The 21,260-nt window shown below is 38.4% G+C and overlaps 1 protein-coding gene across 2 annotated transcripts in view; it reads left to right on the forward strand.

The window, feature by feature from the left end:
- The first annotated feature begins 2,366 nt into the window (after positions 1–2,366).
- ORC2 (origin recognition complex subunit 2) overlaps positions 2,367–21,260 on the forward strand; it is a 58,240-nt gene continuing 39,346 nt past the window's right edge. The window contains exons 1-5 of one of the 2 annotated variants that reach the window (XM_022567377.3): positions 2,367–2,639; positions 5,714–5,762; positions 6,689–6,792; positions 7,263–7,406; positions 18,779–18,868. In XM_022567377.3, coding sequence (XP_022423085.1) covers positions 6,696–6,792; positions 7,263–7,406; positions 18,779–18,868 — 331 coding nt within the window. In that variant the 5' untranslated portion in view covers positions 2,367–2,639; positions 5,714–5,762; positions 6,689–6,695. The remainder of the gene's footprint in view (positions 2,640–5,713; positions 5,763–6,688; positions 6,793–7,262; positions 7,407–18,778; positions 18,869–21,260) is intronic. The other variant, XM_089916523.1, reaches the window with a different exon arrangement.

Genomic DNA, 21,260 nt, shown 5'->3' on the forward strand with positions numbered 1-21,260 from the left:
AACAAGAGAAAATTCCTAGTCTCCCACATAATCTTCCAGTTCCACCCCCACCCCCAAACTCAGTATGACTTCTCATTTCCACTCTGTTGAGTCTCAATCCTCTGGTTCACCTTGTAAACGCCTGCTATTATGCTAAGTACGACGACAAGAGATGTAGGATCTAATTGTTCCTTGTTTCAGACTTTGACCATTTCTCCAGTTCTCAGTCCCATTCTCCTCTTCTGACTTCAGAGGTTCCTGTACACTAATTCCTGAGACTAACTGGAGTTCTGGGACAGGAACAGACTTACTGTCGTCATCCTTTGCTGGCCTGGGTTTCAGCTTACTCTGCTTTGCCTGATCACTATACATCTTCCAAAATTTTATTAACTTATCTCACTTCCTTTCCTGTTCTTTTGTGTGTATGTTTATACTTCAAAAAAATTTTTTTGACGCTGTTATTTTAGTGGGATTTCGAGACAGTGTTCAATTCACCATGTTTAATCAGATTCTATTAGAGACTTTTAAAGCCTAGCCCTAAATTTCAAACTATAACCCAATTAACTGCTGGCATCTCTACCCCCTTAAGATATACACAAAATTGACTTGGTCCTCTCTTTCTCTTGGAAAAATCTAATGTTCTAATGTTCTACACAAAATGTGTGTGAATACATGCAGGAGTTGCCATTTTATGATCACCTCTATCTTCAACTTCCACTTCTGAATCCTGGATCTCCATTCTGAATGGTATGGCTCTTTGTTTTTATCTAGCCTAGTATCAATCTAGAAGGGAAACTCAGCTCCTTCCCTCTATTTTCCACACATATACCATTAAAAACAAAATCAAAACCCACTGCTCACACCAAGTCCTGTGAGTTTGCAGAAGAGTTTAGTGAAGATTGGAGGGGGAGATGGAAGAGAGTTTACATCATAGAAACATAAAGAACATATTAGTTGAATATTAAATATTCCCAGATCTTCACATTTTTAAGAACTTTTCAAGCGCTTCACTGTTAACTGTTGGCTACGTTTTCTTTCATCTTCTCTCTACTCAGTCCCCCAAATTCTTTATCTCCAATGTACGGAAAATTACCTTTCTCTTTTGTTTTCTTAAATCCTGCTAAACAAAATGGAATACTGAGCTATCCAGGCTACAACCATTTCCATTTCCCAATCTGATGTCCTAAACAGCTTCCAAAATGGTGTGACTCCATCTGTCTCTTCCTTCCCTCTGCTCCCACATTTTACCTCCTTTATCCAGAATGATCTTTCAATACAAATCTGACTAGTGCCCCAAGGGCCAAACTAGCCCTTCATAACAACAGATCCAACGTTGGCACTTGTGGCACTTGCCTCTTGGCCCTTTATACACCCACTATATTGATTTGGGCCTTCTACCTGGAAAACTTTACCCCTCCTCTTTTTCTGGCTTAAAGCTACTCAGTCCTCAGGTTTCAGTTTAAATATCTCTTCTTCCAAGAAAATTGTTCCTGAATCTTGCTGTACTTTAATTAGATACTCCTGCCAGTGGTTCGATAAACACTGGACTTCCCAAATCGTAGCATTTTTCTCTATATTGTCTATTCAGTATCTTCCCCTATAGGATCTACTGTGAGGGCAGAGACCGTGCTCAGCTCGCTCAAAAGTGTAACGTTATTATCTTGTAAGCAGGTTTTGTTTTGAATGAATGAATGAATCCAAATAAAATCGTATTATTAGTGGGTGACACTGTTACTCCAGCAGGTTCATTCTTTTTCTTCCTCATTATCTTTTTCCTCAGCTTTCTCTGCATCTATTCCTTCTATTTTCCCTGTCTCTTCATCCTATTAGCAGTCTGATTCCCATCTCTACATTCAGTGCCCCAGCCAAAATTCTCTTCTTACTAGAGAGCATTGCTCCCCGCCTCCCCACCCCAAACCCCTGAGATGCACTTGATCCTACCTTTCACGCCAAATGAGGTAACGTTATAAATAAATAAATAAATAAATAAATAAATAAACTCAAATTCATTCCCATTATCTTTTTCCTCAAAAGAAGGTATAAAGAGAAACCAATGAACACTTTCAAGATTGCGTCAAAGAAGGTGTAAAGAGAAACCAATGAACACTTTCAAGATTGCGTCAAGCCAGAGAGCTCACTCAGCCCACTCCAACTCCTCCAGTTTCCTCAGATCTAACCAACACTTCCTTCTCCCTTCACCGGAAACGGAAAGAGGAAAAGCAAAGCCCAGAACCCAGCGCTTAGGGATTCGTTTTCTTCGGGTTTCTTGTGGGCGAGGCCATCAGACCGGCGCCGACTGGCGGGCAGAGCCGTCGCTCTCAGCCAATGCCACTTCCTATTGGCTCCCTGGGGCTCCGCCTCCTGAGCAGGGCGGGAGATTCGGTGTGAAGGAGGGAGGCTGCCCATCCCCCGCCCCACTCGCCGGCCTCCGGAGCGGCACTGCTCGATCCTGCGACCCCGCGACCTCGCTTCTGCACTGCCTAAAAGAATTTGGCCTTTCCCGCTGGGGCCGAAGCCGCTTTTCCAGCGGCGACCATTCAGCGGGGTAGCGTCCGGCAGGCACGAGGCGGCCGCAGCCGCGCCACCCGGAGACCTGGCGGTGCGTGGTTGGGCGGCGGGGCAGCTTGCCTCCCTCTCCTGCTTAGCTCGGGGCTTGTGAGGTGAGTCCAGGTGCACCCAATCCCCGGCCTTCACCTCGGCACTCCGGGCAGCGTCGCTGCGCCTCCCTCTCTGCCCTCCCCAGGCTGCCTCCGGCCCCGCCGCCCTGAGGACCCTCGGCTGGCCGAGAACGGCCAGCTGGTCAGTTGCGCGAGGCCCAGACCGAAGTCAGTAAATACTTGTTGGGGTGAGAGGCTCCCTCTTTAAAGACCGTTCCTCTGTCCAGCAGTGATGTGCCTTCTGTGCAAGGGGTGTCTGTTACCAACTTATGTTTTCCGGCGTGATGAGCCTTCCGCGTGCAGAGGGAGAACTGTAAAACTCCATACCGAAAGTAGTAAGGTGTCCTGGGAGAGGAACAGGTACAATGAGGGCTGAGGAGGAAGGGATCTTGTCCCAGAACTACCACTGGAGCGAGAACCCTTTGATGTCATCCCAGCCTGGAAGCACCAAATGAATCCTCCTAACTGAACACAGTCACCCTGGGACAGTGCTTGGTTGTAAAATGTTGATAAACCAGACTCCTTTGGTAGAGCTTTTTAAGTTAAAACAAGTTGATGCAGTACTTTTCGCTTTACAGCTGAAATCCTAATAGAACCACTACACCTTCCCCTAGTTCAATTGCAATCTGAAGAAAAATAGCATGGCCCTACACCTTTGTGTGATGGCACTGCACATTAAATGGGCATCATTCATTCAACATTTATTGAGCACTTTTTTCTGTTAGATGTGCTGACGAAAATTGATCAGTAGTCGATCTAAGAAAGAAGTGGAAAATTTTATTTGAGCCAAACAGGGTTATAACTCTGAGAACAGCCTCTCAGAAAGCTCTAAGAACTGTTCCGTTTGTTAGAAGTCAAAGCACTGTTAGATGTTTTTGAGACTGTGGGCTGTACATTAAATGGCATATTATTGACAGTTTACACAATCCAAATCTACACATACAAAGCAAAGAGTGGGTCATGGGTCATCCTGGCCCCTTACAAGATAAGAAGGAAGTTATCTCCTAAAGAGACCTGGTTAATGCAGATGCGCAATACACACTAAAGTGGAGGGAGGAGGCCCAAGTAGGCAAAGAAAAATTTTATGTTTATGTTTAAATATGTTTAAATCGTCTTGCCATAAAATATGAATTTTATTTCGTCAGACATTAGTTGGGATATGGAGTTGTGTAAGAGATCTGCATGGTTAAGTTGAAATTTAAAGTAAAAATACCCGTAGTAAGGAACCTAGTTAGCATTTTCGTAGGCCAAGCGCATGGTCTCATTTAATCGTCACAACTTTGTCCAGAGTCACACAGTTGTAAGTGTGGAGTTAAGATCGGAACCCAGGTTTATCTGATATTAAAATTGGTGCATAGCCACTAAACTATACCACCTTCTTTTTTTAAAGGATTATGTTTGTTTTTAAATTGTAGCAAATCTTTTGTTTGCTCTCAAAGGAGAGTGTATTGTGGTAACGCTCATTTGGTGCTGCTGTATTACCTTGTTAACTCCTTGAAAATAGTCTACTTAAAAGTAAGCACCAAGACAGTGCCTTGAAGAGTAAGTGGTCACTAAATATTTTCATTTTATTATGCGATTGTACTGGGGGTTTTTTGTTTTTGTTTTCAGAAAATGTTGGAGAAGAAGGAAGGAAAGGTTTCTTTCAAGGTTTTTGTAGAAATTTCAATTTTTTGATTCTGTACTGTATAGTAAGATGCCCTTAATATCTAGAAAAGAAAATTACGTATAAATGCATTTGGCTACAATCAAGACTAAGTTAGGCTGCCTCTGTCCAGACAATTCTTACATAAAATACCATACGGAAATTGCCTAGGACAATATTAAGTTGTCTAGAATATTTGTTTTTAAATTTTCCTTGAAAATCTTTTTTTTCCCCCTGAAGGGACTACTAAACTTTTGCTAATAAGAGGTAATGTAACTGACCTTTACTCCTTTTGATTGCCAGGAAGCTAAGAGCCCAAATTCTTTGTATGATTTTATTTTCTGCCTTTCTTTATATGTTCCCTGACCCAGATTCCCTATTAGTGTGTATAGTTTATCATTTGTTGTATTGCACTGCTTATTGTTATTGCTTCAAATCCTTTGTAGAACACAGCAGTATATAGTTTTAAATAATGTAGCCTATGCTGCTCTTAAAAGTATGCTTGATAGAACTAGTGATGTTTAACCTAATGAACTAGAAACCTAGGGGAACTGTAGAAGTTCTTGGATATTTGAACCGCTGTGTGGGAGAATGACTAAACATATTATGAATAGTTTCCAGAGGTCAAGACAAGCATTTAGGATAACAGATTTGTATTTAATGGCAGGAGAAGTTGTGTCATTTAATAAAATGATCAGGGTCTTTGGAATTAGTTAAACTTGGGTTTCAGCCCTAACACACTTTCTAATTGTGTGAATTTGAGTGAGTAATTTAATCTTTAACCTCAGTTTACTCATCTGTAAATTGGGGGAATTAAATATATTTTAACCATCTCAGAGAATCTGAGGATTTATTGATCTGGTATACATAAAAGTGCCTAACACAGTGCCTGACAAACAGCCCCTTAAAAAACTTTATTTTATACAGATAGAAAGAAGTTGTGTTTCTTAATTTTGTATAAATGTCACATAGATGCATTAAACTTCTTCTCTAATACACCCAGTTCCCCATAATAAGAAGCAGTGTCATGACTAGGAGGTTGGTCCAAATGGATATGTTCTACTGGCAGTGGCCATATAAATTATAGATGAAGTATAATCTTTGTACACAAAGTATAAACCTAATGGAATTGTTGTGAGGATCAAATGAGAATACATATAGAATATTGAGAAGAGTGTCTAGCACATAGTAAGTGCTCACATTTTGGCCTCCCTCCACCTACTTGCCCCCATAAGTTAGATCTTCTCAGTCTCTGAGGCTCCCTGGCCAAAATGGTAATGGTCATTTTGCCCTTTACTGTGCCATCATAACAACTTTGGCTTTCTAAGATCTGCCTTTATCTACTCATCTTGGTTGTTAAAACTCATGAACTTCTTTGGTTGCTGTCGTTTTCCTGTTAGCTGGCCTGACTGAGTTCTTTTTCCAATTACAGGTGACTCTACTTGAATTTCCCAGCTGCAGAATATGTAGTACCTTTAAAGGTAAATGAAAACTGAGACAAATCATTTAAGTGTGCTAGTTACAAAAGAAAACTTGGCAACATTTAGTAAGTTATCTGCATGCAGATAACTGATTCATGGGGGACTCAATCAGTAGATCCTCTTGTCAGGGGAAAAGGCATAAATAGGATTTATGAGAGAGAGAAGAGAGAAAAAAAATTCATTTTTTGAGTAAACTGATTAGCTGACAACTAGTTGGAATCGTTTATTTGTTTCAGGCATTAGCATTATAAGTTCTGAAACTAAATTTTGTCAGCGTAGCCAGAGTTGATCAAACTTCTGCTTGCCAAATCCGAAATTTGTTCAGTGAAGAACTGATTCTAAAGTACTGGAAAGATTCATGCTTACTCTTTAGTTACCGAGATACCTAGAAAGCCATATTCATGATTGTCAAGTTGTTTGGTGAGCATGCAATTTCATAGTAGAGGGGGATGCTTGAAAATTATTTGATCCAGTCTTGGTACACCAGTGAAGCACACAGACTTCCCCCAGTGGACTATATCTTTCTAGTGAACAGATATGAAAATCCACCAAACCATTATTCTTTGTTTGGCTGCCCCCTTTCTAAACTCTCATGTATTAACCTCCCCCTTTCTAATAATGTTGTTATTCTGTATATTGGTTAGAGCTTTCTTTACAGGCAGAATTGTCATTATATTTTAGTTGCCTTGATTGGATTTGGCTTTTTCCTAATCTCAGGCACTTCTTCCTCTCTTCCATTTTTCAGATAAAGAATTGAGTTACTTATTATCAAAAACACAATATCGATACAATAATGATAATGTATTTTTCATACTTAAAGACTTTTAAAACTTTTATGCAAATACATGTATTCATTATGTGAATGTTTATTTGGCTGTTGATATGAATTTTTCATCACTTTTGAGTGCTTCATTGCTTTTGTTTAGGTTGGCAATGATGAGCAAGCTGGAATCAAAGGAAGACAAGATGCTGGAGGTTCAGTTTGTGGGAGATGATGATGTTCTTAATCACATTCTTGATAGAGAAGGAGGTACTGAATGATTATACAGTTGAAGGGATGCTTATATAATGGTTATGTATTATTTCACCTTTAAAAATAATTTAATCTTCTATTTTGAAAATAGAGCACAGAATATTTGATCTAGTAAGACTGCAAATAAACCTTAATTTTTAGTTTATTCCATTCAAAATGTACTGAAAATTAAAAATAATAAAGCCTTATCTAATGTGAAATGCTCAGTAGTGGTGGTAAGTGATAACCACCCATTGTAATTAAAATGTATAGTTATTTTGACCCCCCAAAATATATAATTTAAAGGTTTTGTTTTTTTAACTTATAAACTGTGGAAGAGAGAGCTGTACTTGAATCAAAGAGAAAACACTGAATTTTTTTCCAGCTTTTAAGTAATGACAATATAATAGTATAGTTTATTTATTTAAATGTAGTGTTTAGAAAGAATTTATACCTGTCATGTTCTGATTCTTTGGATGTTCTTATAGGAGCTAAAATAAAAAAGGAGAGAGCCCAGCTTTTGGTCAACACAAAAAAAATAATAAAGAAGCCAGACTATGATTTGGAGGAAGATGACCAGGAAGTTTTAAAAGATCAGAACTATGTGGAAGTTTTAGGACGCCATGTTCAAGGTATTTGTGGGGTGAGGGGGGTGGTGGTTGTTGGAGTTGGGAGTGTACGCTCATATTTCTGTGAGTGGCCGAAATTGCTTTGCAGGATACATAAAAGTAGTCTGGTAGGTTAGGCAACATTGTGCTACAATTTTTTTTTTTCTTTTTAATTTATTTTGGCTGCGCGAGGTCTTAGTTGTGGCATGCAGGATCTTCGTTGTGGCATGTGGGCTCTTAGTTGCAGCATGCAGACTTCTTGGTTGTAGCATGTGGACTCTTAGTTATGGCATGTGGGATCTAGTTCCCTGACTAGGGATCGAACCCAGGTCCCCTGCACTGGGAGCACACAGTCTTACCCAGTGGACCACCAGGGAAGTCCCTTTCCCAATTTTTTAAATTGTAAGATACCCATAACATAAAATTTACCATCTTTACCATTTTTAAGTGTACAGTCCAGTTATATTAAATACATTCGTAATGTTGTGCTACCATCACCATCATCCACCTCCAAAACTTTTTATGTGGTGTGCTATATTATTTTATTTCTCATCAGAAGAGCATTACTTCAGGGCTTCCCTGGTGGCGCAGTAGTTAAGAATCCGCCTGCCAATGCAGGGGACACAGGTTCGAGCCCTGGTCCGGGAAGATCCCACATGCCGTGGAGCAACTAAGCCCATGAGCCACAGCTACTGAGCCCATGCACCACAACTACTGAAGCCCGTGCACCTAGAGCCCGGGCTCCACAACAAGAGAAGCCACCGCAATGAGAAGCCCGCGCACCGCAACCAAGACTAGCCCCCACTCACTGCAACTAGAGAAAGCCTGTGCCCAGCAATGAAGATCCAACACAGCCAAAAATAAGTAAATAAAATAAATAAATTTTAAAAAAAGAAAAAAGAACATTGCTTCAGACTTTTTCTCTACAGTTGGAAAGGTTGGAAGCACTGAGTTTCTACTGTACGTTTTTTAATCTATACATAGTTCTTTTTTTTCCTTTCTTTTTTTTAAAAACGAGTTTGCTGCTTAAATATTTTTAGAAAGATAGTCTACAGACCAAGCACCCTAAAGTTGTTTTTTTAAGATATCTATACTTTTAACTAATTTGAAATAATTTCATAAAGCAAGTCACTTTATTATTAACTTGATCTTCTTTACAGAAATAGTTAGAAGGAAGATTCCAAGAAGTAATGTGTTCCAACCTAGGCATGCTGGTGTTATGTTTTTTTACACCTAAGCCAGATTCCTGCCAGACTGTGCTTAAAAAATCTTACTCTTGGATTATAATTTACTTAACTTAGGGCTCAAAGAGCACAGATTTATATTAGGGTGCAAGGAGCATAGACCTACTTAAGTTGACTTAAAAAAATAAAGATCAAGAAACAAATTCAGTATTGTTGGGCACTAGGGGCATTGGAGCTGGGAGCATGTTAAGAAATGAGGGACTTTGCTTTCACATATCTCCTGGTCTCCCTCATGTCATCTCTGTGCATCAATTCTGTTCTCTCTATGCCACCTGTCTCCTTCATGTACATGTCTTTTACTCTCTCATATTTGACTTATAAATGGCCACTATGACTACTCCCAACCTTTTTGTCACCTCTTGAGTGATACTGCTTCTGGATTTGTTCCCAGTGTTAAATGATATGATATAAAAAACAACCATTGGGCTTCCCTGGTGGTGCAGTGGTTGAGAATCTGCCTGCTAATGCAGGGGACACGCGTTCGAGCCCTGGTCTGGGAAGATCCCACATGCCGCGGAGCAACTAGGCCCGTGAGCCACAACTGCTGAGCCTGTGCTCTGCAACAGGAGAGACTGCGATAGTGAGAGGGCCGCGCACCGCGATGAAGAGTGGTCCCCGCTTGCCACAACTAGAGAAAGCCCTCGCACAGAAACGAAGACCCAACACAGCAAAAATAAATAAATAAATTAATAAACTTTTACCCCCAACATCTTAAAAAAATAAAAACAAACAAACAAACAAAAAACAACCATTGTCCCTCAGTAGGCTTACTGGACAGGGCATATTCTTGTTATTTATTTATTTATTTATTTATTATTTTTGGTTGTGTTGGGTCTTTGTTGCTGCACACAGCCTTTCTCTAGTTGTGGCGAGCGGGGGCTACTCTTTGTTGCCGTGCGTGGGCTTCTCATTGTGGTGGCTTCTCTTGTTGCGGAGCGTGGGCTGTAGGCATGTGGGCTTCAATAGTTGTGGCACGTGGGCTCAGTAGTTGTGGCTTGCAGGCTCTAGAGCGCAGGCTCAGTAGTTGTGGTGCACGGGCTTAGTTGCTCTGTGGCCTGTGGGATCTTCCTGGACCAAGGCTCGAACCCATGTTCCTTGCATTGGCAGGTGGATTCTTAACCACATGTGCTACCAGGGAAGCCCTTAGGGCATATTCTGAATAGAACTTTGGATTCTTGACTATTGTGTTAGACCTAAGAACAGATTGCAAACAATATTTTTTCTAAGTGTTTTCTTTAAAATAGTTTCTTACTGTAATGGTAATATGTATCTGTAGTAGAAACTCAGTGCTTTCTTGTAACAGCACCCACAGCAAATGATATTTGGAGGCACACTGAAATAAAGAGAAAAATTTGGGGTTTCCCTGGTGGTCCAGTTGTTAGGACTTGGCGCTTTTACTGCTGTGGTCCAGGTTCAATCCCTGGTGCAGGCAAAGAAAAAGAAAGAAAAAAGAAAAGAGGAAAATGCTCCAGACCAGGGATAAATGCCTTGGGCTTCTGACCCCTGTTCCCACCCCCTCTGCAGGCCCTGACTGCATCCTCAGAGGCCTGAGAGGATCAATACTCAGCACACCTGTAACCCATGTCTTTAATTTCTGCACACTGGTTGGGGAACTTTGCTTTAAAGCTGTATTTCTCAACCTTTTAAAAATTATTAACCCCTAAGGAACCTTTCTAGACTTTTTCTCCTTATTACCCCCCACCCATGGAATTTTAATACTACATATATGCTGTATATCTCTTTATGTACTAAGATTCTTTGGAGGGCAACAGACCATTGCAATATCTAAGATGTTTTCCACACTCCCCCTCCTCCCACCAAGAGCCATTTCCGTTGCATCAGGAGCAGTATTATTCCTGTTGAGAATGCATGCTTTAAGAACACGGACCTGGGACTTACCTGGTGGCGCAGTGGTTAAGAATCCGCCTGCCATTTAGCTATCAGGAACAATGTTGCTATGAATATACATCTATCCTGGTATACACATGTACTAGTTTTTCTAGAATATATCCCAAGTAGTGGAATTTCAGGGTCATAAGATATGGGTATCTTCAACTTCACTGGATAAGGCCAAGCTGTTTTTGTGGTTGTTTAACCTGTGGTCTCTTAAAAGTTCATAGCGTCTGTCATACAGAGTGAAGTAAGTCAGAAAGACAAAAACAAATATCGTATATTAACGCATATATGTGGAATCTAGAAAAATGGTACAGATGAACCTATTTGCAGGGCAGGAATAGAGACGCAGACGTAGAGAACGGACATGTAGACACAGAGGGGAAGGGGAGGGTGGGATGAACTGGGAGATTAGGATTGACATATATACACTACCACGCATAAAATAGATAGCTAGTGGGAACCTGCTGTATAGCACAGGGACTCAGCTCAGTGCTCTGTGATGACCTAGATGGGTGGGATTGGGGGTGGGGTGGGGGTGGGAGGGCGGTCCAAGAGGGAGGGGATATATGTATACATAGAGCTGATCCACTTCGTTGTACAGCAGAAACTAACACAACATTGTAAAGCAATTATACTCCATCAAAAAAAAAAAAGTAAACTGAAAAAAAGAGAATCTGCCTGCTAATGCAGGGGACACGGGTTTGAGCCCGATCCAGGAAGATCCCACATGCAGTGGAGCAACTAAGCCCGTGCGCCACAACTACTGAGCCTGCGCTCTAGAGCCTGTGAGCCACAACTACTGAGCCCGTGCACCACAACTACTGAAGCCTGCGTGCCTAGAGCCTGTGCTCTGCAACAAGAGAAGCCACAACAGTGAGAAGCCCACTCACTGCAAGGAGAAGTAGCCTCCGCTCACCGCAACTAGAGAAAGCCCATGCGCAGCAATGAAGACCCAACGCAGCCAAAAATAAATTAATTAATTAATTTTTAAAAAAAGAACAGGGACCTGTTGACAGTTTGGTGTGTATATGTCTGTCTGCACATACATGCACACACATAAGTTTGTCTCGAGTACAGGAAGTGGGGCTGTTCATTTGCCTATTGGCATGTACGACAGAGGAGCCCATAACTTACAGTTAAGTCTTGCAAACATGACTTTTCCTATTTTGCTTTGTTTTTTCTTATTTGCCACAATGTGTATAGGGGTGGAGAGTGGTGTTTCAGATAAGGTGTAGGAAGGAGAGTTTTCTTAGTTTTCTTTTAATGTTTTCTTTAGGGAAGAAAAGGTGACATCTGATACCATCTTGCTTAACTTTATTTGAGATACTGAACAATAAGCTTCTGCCTAATCCTTAATTACAAACAGAAGACAGTAAGGATTTTTTTTTTTTTTGGCCACACATCTTACTTGGTTCTCCAACCAGGGATCGAACCTGTGTCCCCTGCAGTGGAAGCACTGAGTCTTAACCACTGGAACACCAGGGAAGTCCTGTTAAGCATTACTTTTAAAACACAGACATTTCACAAAGAATCTTAAGGAATATTTAAAAGGAAAAAACTTTTCAACAAGGACCTTTAAATACTTTATTAATCAATCCCTTTACTTACTATTGAAGTATAAGCTGCTTCTTATAAGCAGCACATATCTTGACATACCTGGCATAACTCTTATATTCTATTAATCCATCCACTCTGGTGAAAAATCATTGCATGGAGGTGCTAGGTGATCTCAGGCATTAAACAGAATGTTTTCTGAAAGATCTCCCCCAAACAATCAGACAGGTGTCCTCAAGAGCAATTTGTCTTATTGATGCTTCTCTTAAACAATTGATTTGTTTTTCAATTTTATGAACAGAATAATTCTTTAATTGATTATAAGTTGGCTGTTAGAAAATTCTGAGACAAATATGTGGTCCATCCATAGTACTTTTTAAAATTTATTTATTTTTGGCTGCGTTGGGTCTTCGTTGCTGTGTGTGGGCTTTCTCTAGTTGCGGCAAGCAGGGGCTACTCTTCCTTGTGGTGTGCGGACTTGTCATTGCGGTGGCTTCTCTTTTTACGGAGCATGGGCTCTAGGCGTGCGGGCTTCAGTAGTTGTGGCTCGTGGGCTCTAGAGTGCAGGCTCAGTAGTTATGGCCCACAGGCTTAGTTGCTCTGCGGTATGTGGGATCGTCCCAGACTAGTGCTCGAACCTGTGTCCCCTGCATTAGCAGGAGGATTCTTAACCACTGTGCCACCAGGAAAGTCCCAATCCATAGTATTTTTAATTTAGCCTTATTCAGAGTTCCATTTTTGAACTTAAGGATGATGTCAGATTTTTAATTGTGGTTAAATTAAAAATCTATTTTTTTAATTGTGGTAAAAAATATTGTGGTAAGATATACATTAATATAAAATTTACCATCTTAACCATTTTTAAGTATATAGTTCAGTATTAAGTATATTCACATTATTTTACAACCGATCTCTAGAACTTTTTTCATCTTACAAAACTGAAATTCTGTACTCAATTAAACAACGGCCCAGTCCCCCCTTCCCCCAGCCCCTGGAAGCCACCATTCTACTTCCTTTGACTCTATGAATATGACTACTCTAGGTATCTCATATAAGTGGAATTGTACACTATTTGTCTTTTTGTGTTTGCCTTATTTCACTTAGCATAATGTCCTCAAGGTTCATACATGTTTAGCAAGTGTCAGTTTACTTCCTTTTTTTTTTTTCTTTTTTGAGTTTCCTTCCTTTTCAAGGCTGAGTAATATTGCATTGTATGTATATACCACATTTTGTTTATCTATTTATCGGTTGATGGACATTTGGGTTGCTTCAGCCTTTTGGCTGTTGTGAATAATGCTACTAGGATGATCTTATTTGCAGAGCAGAAATGGAGACACAGATGTAGAGAACAAGCATGGATACCAAGGGGGAAAGTGGGGGGGATGGGATGAATTGGGAGATTGGGATTGACATATATACACTATTGATACTATGTATAAAATAGATAACTAATGAGAGCATACTGTATAGCAGAGGGAACTCTACTCAGTGCTCTGTGGTGACCTAAATGGGAAGGAAATCCAAAAAAGAGGGGCTATGTGTATATGTATAGCTGATTCACTTTGCTGTACAGTGTAATAATGCTACTAGGAACATGGGTGTACAAATATCTCTGTGAGATCTTGATTTGAATTCTTTTGGGAATATTCCCAGAAGTGGAATTGCTGGATCATATGGTAATTCTATTTTTAATTTTTTGAGGAACCACCATACCGTTTTCCATAGCAACTACATCATTTTGCATTTCCACCAACAATGCACAAGGGTTCCAGTTTCTCCACATTCTCACCAGCACGTTTTTTTTTTTTAATAATAGCCATCCCAATGCGTGTGAAGTAGTAGTGTTATTTCTTTCTGAATTTAACATTGTTAAATTCTTAGAGATTATTCTCTGGACAAAGAAAACTCTAGTAACTGAATAATAATATATTCTAACCTATAAATAATACATAGTTTCCTCTGTTAGACTTCTGAATTATTTCTAGGTTTTTATTATTATAACTAATGCAGTAGTGATTACCCTTGAACATAAATCTTTGTTCAGATGTCTTATTTTTTTCATCAGAGATTCCTCAAATAGAATTACTGGTGAAAGTATATGAACTTAATTTTTAAAAAAAGGTATATGAACTTTATAAGGCTTACATATTGCTAAATTACTTTCTAGGAAGATTGTATCAACTAGTATTAAGATCCCTCATCAGCATTAAACATTTTTTCTTTTATTTATTAGCCATTTTAACTTCTGTGAATTGTATGTTCATAGTTATTTTGGTATTGTCTATTTTGAGTAATTTTAAAACTATTAAAAAGTTTTATTTATATATTATACTAAATCCCTGTTGGCCAGTGTGATTAGAGCCATTGTTAATTGGTCAGTTTATCAAAATATCAGAACAAGGAAATCATAAAAATAATTATATACTCTAAACATTTTGTTTTACATATAAACATATATGTAGATATTTATGTATCATTGTCTTTTCTTTAAATATACATTTGCCAGTCAGCTGGTTGAAGAACAGCAGCACCTTTTGGTTTTGGTTTTGGGTATTTTTAAATAGCATATCCATAATGTATTATCTAGGATTTCAAGTTTTATTTCCTTCCATTAGATTGATCATTTAAAGACACTTCTGATGCAGTCTGAATGTAGTGTGCTTTTATGCTTTTCAGTTTTTTTCTTAAATCTTTTATGGTTTCTCATCCATACCTAATTTGAAATCAGTTCTTTTAGTTAATAACTTTTATCAAGTCTTTCTAAAGCATTTAATTTAGTTTACATAGAAACTACTTGATATTTTTTATTCATATTTTGTCTATGTGCCAAACATTTAATTTACATAATTATAGTAACAAGTTCTCCATAAACAGACTTATCCATATGTGCATATTATAGATATATGATAGAGGTAGCATTGGAGATCACTAGGCTAAGGATGAACTGGTCAATAAATGGTGTTGGAACAATTGACTATCCTTATGAAAAAAAGAAATTGGGGGCTTCCCTGGTGGTGCAGTGGTTGAGAGTCCGCCTGCAGGGGGACCCGATGCAGGGGACACGGGTTCGTGCCCTGGTCCGGGAAGATCCCACATGCCGCGGAGCGGGTAGGCCCATGAGCCGTGGCCGCTGAGCCTGCGCGTCCGGAGCCTGTGCTCCACAACGGGAGAGGCCACAACAGTGAGAGGCCTGCGTACTGCAAAAAAAAAAAAAAAAAAGAAATTGGATTCCTAACTGCCATCATAAACAACTTAATTACCTTAATTAAAGATTTACACATGAAAAGCAAATTATAAATGCTTTTACAAGAAAATATAGGAGAATATGGCTTTGGTTTTATAGAAGAATTTCTTTAAAAATGTGTAATCAAAAGAAAAGATTGACAAATTAAACTAATTAAAATTCAGAATTTCTCAAGAAGACAAACCACAGCTAGGAGAAAATATAGCAAAAGACATATCTATTAAAGAACTGTTACCCAAAATATACAAAGAGCTCTTAAAACTCAACAATAAGAAAATGAACAACCTGATTAAAAAATGAGCAAAGGACCTGGACATCTCACCAAAGAAGATACCCAGATGGCAGATAAGCATATGAAAAGATGTTCAACATTATATGTCATTAAGGAATTGCAAATTCAGACAACAGTGGGATACCACTACACATCTATTAGAATGGCCAAAATCCAGGACTTCCCTGGTGGTCTAGTGGCTAAGACTTCACCTTCCAATGTGGGGGATACAGGTTTGATCCCTGGTCGGGGAGCTAAGATCCCACATGGCTCACAGCCAGAAAACCAAAACAGAAAACAGAAGCAATATTGTAACAAATTCAATAAAGACTAAAAAAAATTGTCCACATCAAAAAAACAAAATATTAAAAAAAAAAAAAAAGAATGGCCAAAATCCAAAATATTGACACCACCAAATGCTACAGAGATGTGGAGTAACAAGAACCCATTTACTACTAGTGGGAATGCAAAATGGTACAGCTCCTTGGAAGACAGTTTGGCAGTTTATTACAAACTAAACATATTCTTACCATGTGACCTAGCAGTTGTGTTCCTTCATATTTACTCAAATGAGTTGAAATCTTTTGTCCACCCAAAAACCTGCACACACAGATGTTTGTAGCAGCTTTGTTCATAATTGCCAAGGCTTAGAAGCAACCAAGAAGTCAACCAAGGATAAATAAACTGATACATCCATGCAGTGGGATATTATTCAATGCTAAAAAAAATAATAAGTTATCAGTCTATGAAAAGATATGGAGGAACCTTAAATGCATATTGCTAAATGAAAGAAGTCAATCTGAAAAGGCTACATACTGTATGATTCCAACTCTATGACATTCTGGAAAAGGCAAAACTATACAGACAGTAAAAGAAGACATTGGTTGCCAAGGGTCAGGAGTAAGGAAGGGATGAATAGATGGAGTACAGAGGATTTTTAAGACAGTGAGTCCATTCTGTATGATACTATAATGATGGATACATGTCATCGTACTTTTGTCAAAACCTATAGAATGTACAACAGCAAGAGTAAACCGTAATGTAAACTATGGACTCTGGGTGATAATGAAGTGTCAACAGAGGTTCATTGATTCCAACAAATGTACCACTCTGTTTTTTTTGTTTTTGTTTTTTAATTTTAATTTATTCATTTTGTTTGTTTTTTTACAAATGTACCATCTGGTATGAGATATTGATAATGGGGGGAGGCTGTGGATATGTAGGGCAGGAGATACATGGGAAATCTCTGTACCTTCCACTTGAGTTGGTTGTGAACCTAAAACTGCTCTAAAAAATAGTCTGTTTTTTAAAAATCCAGTACTTCTCTTCATCGAATGACATTATCAAGAAGTGAAAAGACGAGACACAGGATAGAGAAGATATTTCTTCTTCTGGAAATAAGAAACCCGTAAAAAGGTGTTAAGCTTCATTAGTGACTAGGGAAAGGATATTAAAATGTCTTTCCCTGTGAGATTCATTTTGTACCCACTAGATTGGCAAAGATTAAGGAGTTTAGGTAATACCAAGTGTTCGTGCATATACACACCAATGGGAACTCTTAAGCAATAAAGGGAGCAAACACTGACTTCGGAGAAGTTTGGCACTTTAATAAACTCATTAAAGGTTTGGGGACTTCCCTGGCATCACAGTGGTTAAGAATCTGCCTGCCAGTGCAGGGGATGCGGGTTCGATCCCTCGTCTGGGAAGATCCCACATGCTATGGGTTAACTAAGCCCGTGCATCATAACTACTGAGCCTGTGCTCTAGAGCCCACGAGCCACAACTACTGAGCCCACGTGCTGCAACTGCTGAAGCCCACATGCCTAGAGCCCATGCTCCGCTACAAAGAGAAGCCACCACAATGAGAAAACTGCGCACCGCAACGAAGAGTAGCCCCCACTCACTGCAACTACAGAAAGCCCACTGGCAGCAATGAAGACCCAGTGCAGCCAAAAAAATTTTTTTTAAAAATTTGGCACAATAATAAACCCATTACATGTTAACAAAAATTACATGTATTTTGATGAAAAATATCTATTTCAAAAAATTATTGAAGAGGGCATAGTTTTATATTTTTGCAAATCTCTTTACTGTCTGACTTAATAGAAAACAGCTGGATTTTCATACCTGCTCATGCATTTTGTTAGCTGACAGGGTGGTGATGTCACCACACATCATGTAGTTTCTGGATTACCTCAACGTACACTCATGATTGAGGGTCAGAAAGTCAGATCTTGTCTTAGTGTCACTATGAAACAGTTTCAGCCTCAGGGACCTCAGAGACGCCCTACCCGCCACCCCATAACAGACTACATTTTGAGAATCACTGTGATAGCAAGTAGACTACTAGCCATGAGTGTCTGGTATGTTGTAGGTAGCAGTTGTTATTTAAGGGAGGATTAAAGAATGAAATTAAGTCAGGGTCTTAGTTGAGAGTAAGAGAACTTCTATCATATAACAACTGTTTAAATCTCAACTTCAGGGCTTCCCTGGTTGTGCAGTGGTTAAGAATCCGCCTGCCAATGCAGGGGATGTGGGTTCGAGCCCTGGTCCGGGAAGATCCCACATGCTGCCGAGCAACTAAGCCCATGTGCCACAACTACTGAGCCTGTGCTCTGGAGCCCACGAGCCACAACTACTGAGCCCACACTCCTAGAGCACATGCTCCGCAACAAGAAAAGCCACTGCAATGAGAAGCCCGCGCACCACAACGAAGAGTAGCCCCCGCTCGCCACAACTAGAGAAAGCCTGCATGCAGCAACGAAGACCCAACGCAGCCAAAAATAAAATAAATGAAATAAATAAATTTATTTTAAAAAAAAAAGAAAGAAGCATAACTAATAAAGTCCCTTTTGTCCTCCCTCCTCAGGGGCAACTTCTATCATGAATTGAATGCATATCCCTCTAGTCTGGAGTGTTCTTTAGTGGGCTTTTTATTGTTGTTGTGTTTGTTTATATATTTCTGTGTATCTGTGAATAACATGTTTTCTGTGTTTTAAAATTTATGTAAACAGTATCATAGTCTACTGTGTGTTTTTAATATCTTATTTATAAATATGTATTGTTAAACATTTGTGCAAGACAGTGAGGGGTACAAATCCTAAGTTTTTGTTAAAATTCTGTCTTTTTTTTCCTGTTAATTAACCTCACCCATTTTTCCTAAATGTATGTTGCATTTTTCTTTCAGAATCCTTGAAAAATGGCTCTGCTACAGATGGTGGGAATAAAGTTTATTCTTTTCAGAATAGAAAACACCCTGAAAAGATGGCTAAATTAGGTATGTTGCTTTTCTGACTTCTGTAATCACTATTCACCTTTTCTAAGGTGTATTTAACCACATTTCCCACTGTTATCACCCCATTGCATTCACTAAAAGAATGAAGGAGGGATGTTGTTTTATTTTCAAGCATACTTAAAGTCATTAGTTTTTTTCATGCTCAGATGTCTTCTGTTCTCAGCTAGGTTCTAAGGTTATAGTAGAGACCCTGTCTTAGATTCCTTCCCACAACACCTAGCATAGGCTCTTAACAAATTTTTGTTATGTAAACAAGTGACTTAAGTCACACAGAGATATTCTGAATTTATTGAATAAGAGTTTTACACTGTATGTAGAAGAAAAGAGTCCGTATTATAGAAAATTATTTATGTAAAATTGTTAGAAATGGGCTGTTCTAACATTTTTCTTACCCCGGTTACCACTTATACTAATTACATGTGAATTACTGATTTTCAGAGAACTAGACTTAAATAAATTATATATAACATTAAAATTAAACTAGCAATTTAATTCTTTTTAAAAATTCAGGTGGCACTATTCTTGGATCCTGCGGCATGAGGGGTCATCAGTTTTGAAAGCTTTGAGGAAAGGAAATAACACGTGAAAGCACTTTAAAATTAAGGAGGTCCATAAGTTTATGGAAGTTTGGGAATACCGAAAAGTTAAGAGCAAGGGAATAATAATTAACTACCTGGCAAAATGTAGTCGTTGTATAAGAGGACTTATAATCTATAATTATAGAACATCTGTATATGTGTCTTAAGTGGTGTATTTTTATGCAGTCATTGTAGTCAGTGATCATTTAAACATTCAAAGTCAAATGAATGTCACACTTGTTGAGTGTTGACACTGATGAGGGACATATAAGAAGTAATTATAAGACCTGTGTTTCTGAACATAATACAATTTAAGCATTTGCAAAATTCGGTTTTTCTGAAAGGTATAATATTATATGCATCATTAATTTTGAACCTAACATGGTACATACAATAATTTACACTAATTGATGTGTTTCTTAGAGTTTATTATCTACATAAAGAAATCTAAAAAGTTTTTGATACAAATGAACTTATTTACAAAACAGAAATAGCCTTACAGACCTAGAAAACACACTTATGGTTACCAAAGGGGAAAGTCGGGGGAGGTTTAAATTAGGAGTCTGGGATTAACAGATACACACTACTATATAGAAAATAGATAAACAGCAAGGACCTACTTACTGTATAGCACAGGGAACTATACTTGATATTTTGTAATAACCTATATGGGAAAAGAATCTGAAAAAAACGGAATCACTTTGCTGTACACCTGGAACTAACACAACGCTTTAAATCAAGTATACTTCAATAAAAAATAAATTAATTTAAGAAAAGAAATTTAAAATTTTTTGATCTGTAAAAATGACTGAATTCTGTGTAGGATCTCTGGGACACCAGAGGAAAATGCTAATATAATTACTAGAGGAAAGATCAGATAGACACCAAGGCCAAAGTGAAACCCTAACGACAATGAAGCATTGGAGAAAGAACTAATAGTGAAAAGAAAAATGGAACCTCACTGGAGTAATCAAGTAGAAGTTCCCTGAGTGGATAGTCAACATGCACATAACTGCAATGATACATGTCTCATATCTATATGTGCTGTGAGGAACTTAAGTATTGTTATGATGGGCATTTCTTTCATCACATCTGAAAGAAATATAGTCATGAAAAGATAGTTTTCTGGATAGTTTAAGACTGATCATACTTTCCAAAATCTGTGTTTAGTTAGGACCTGTGTTTAGTTATGTCACTCTTTGACTTATTAAGTATTTTTGCTAATTGTGTTTACATGTAAATATATCAATAAAATAGAATGCCTTAATATTTTAAAATAAGTTATGATCTGTCAGAAAATCATATATTACTCTGAGTATAAAAGATGATTAAATATAACTGGACTAACCAAGATATAGGGCTAGAAATAGAGCAAGAGTTAGATTGGAAGGCTTTGTAAAACACAGAGAACACGTCCAGGATGAGTAAGTAAATGCAAAGAAAAAGCAAAGGTAGAATTATCACATAGAAAGGACAAGGACAGTAAGGAGTTTGACCAGCTTGGAGAAAGATGAATTTAAGGAAATTGAAACTAGATTGGATAGATAGGATCAGATAATAACCTGATGAGAAGTTATTATTAGGCAAAGAGGAGTTTTATTTTAAAATTTCTAATATGTTGCAGACCAGCTGATGTGTGAAATATAATACAAATGAATTAAATATTTGCCCCAATTTTTTATTATTGAAATTAATATCCATACATGGATGACTGTCTCTTGTTTCCTTTCCTCTTCAATTCTTCCTTTTTCTTCCTTTCTCCTTTTGTAGTTTAAAGTTATTTAAAAGCAGAGAAT

This window comes from Delphinapterus leucas, chromosome 8 (genome assembly GCF_059928025.1).
Source record: "Delphinapterus leucas isolate spDelLeu-1000000601 "Yukka" chromosome 8, BTC_Dleu_Yukka2, whole genome shotgun sequence".
NCBI lineage: Eukaryota > Metazoa > Chordata > Mammalia > Artiodactyla > Monodontidae > Delphinapterus > Delphinapterus leucas.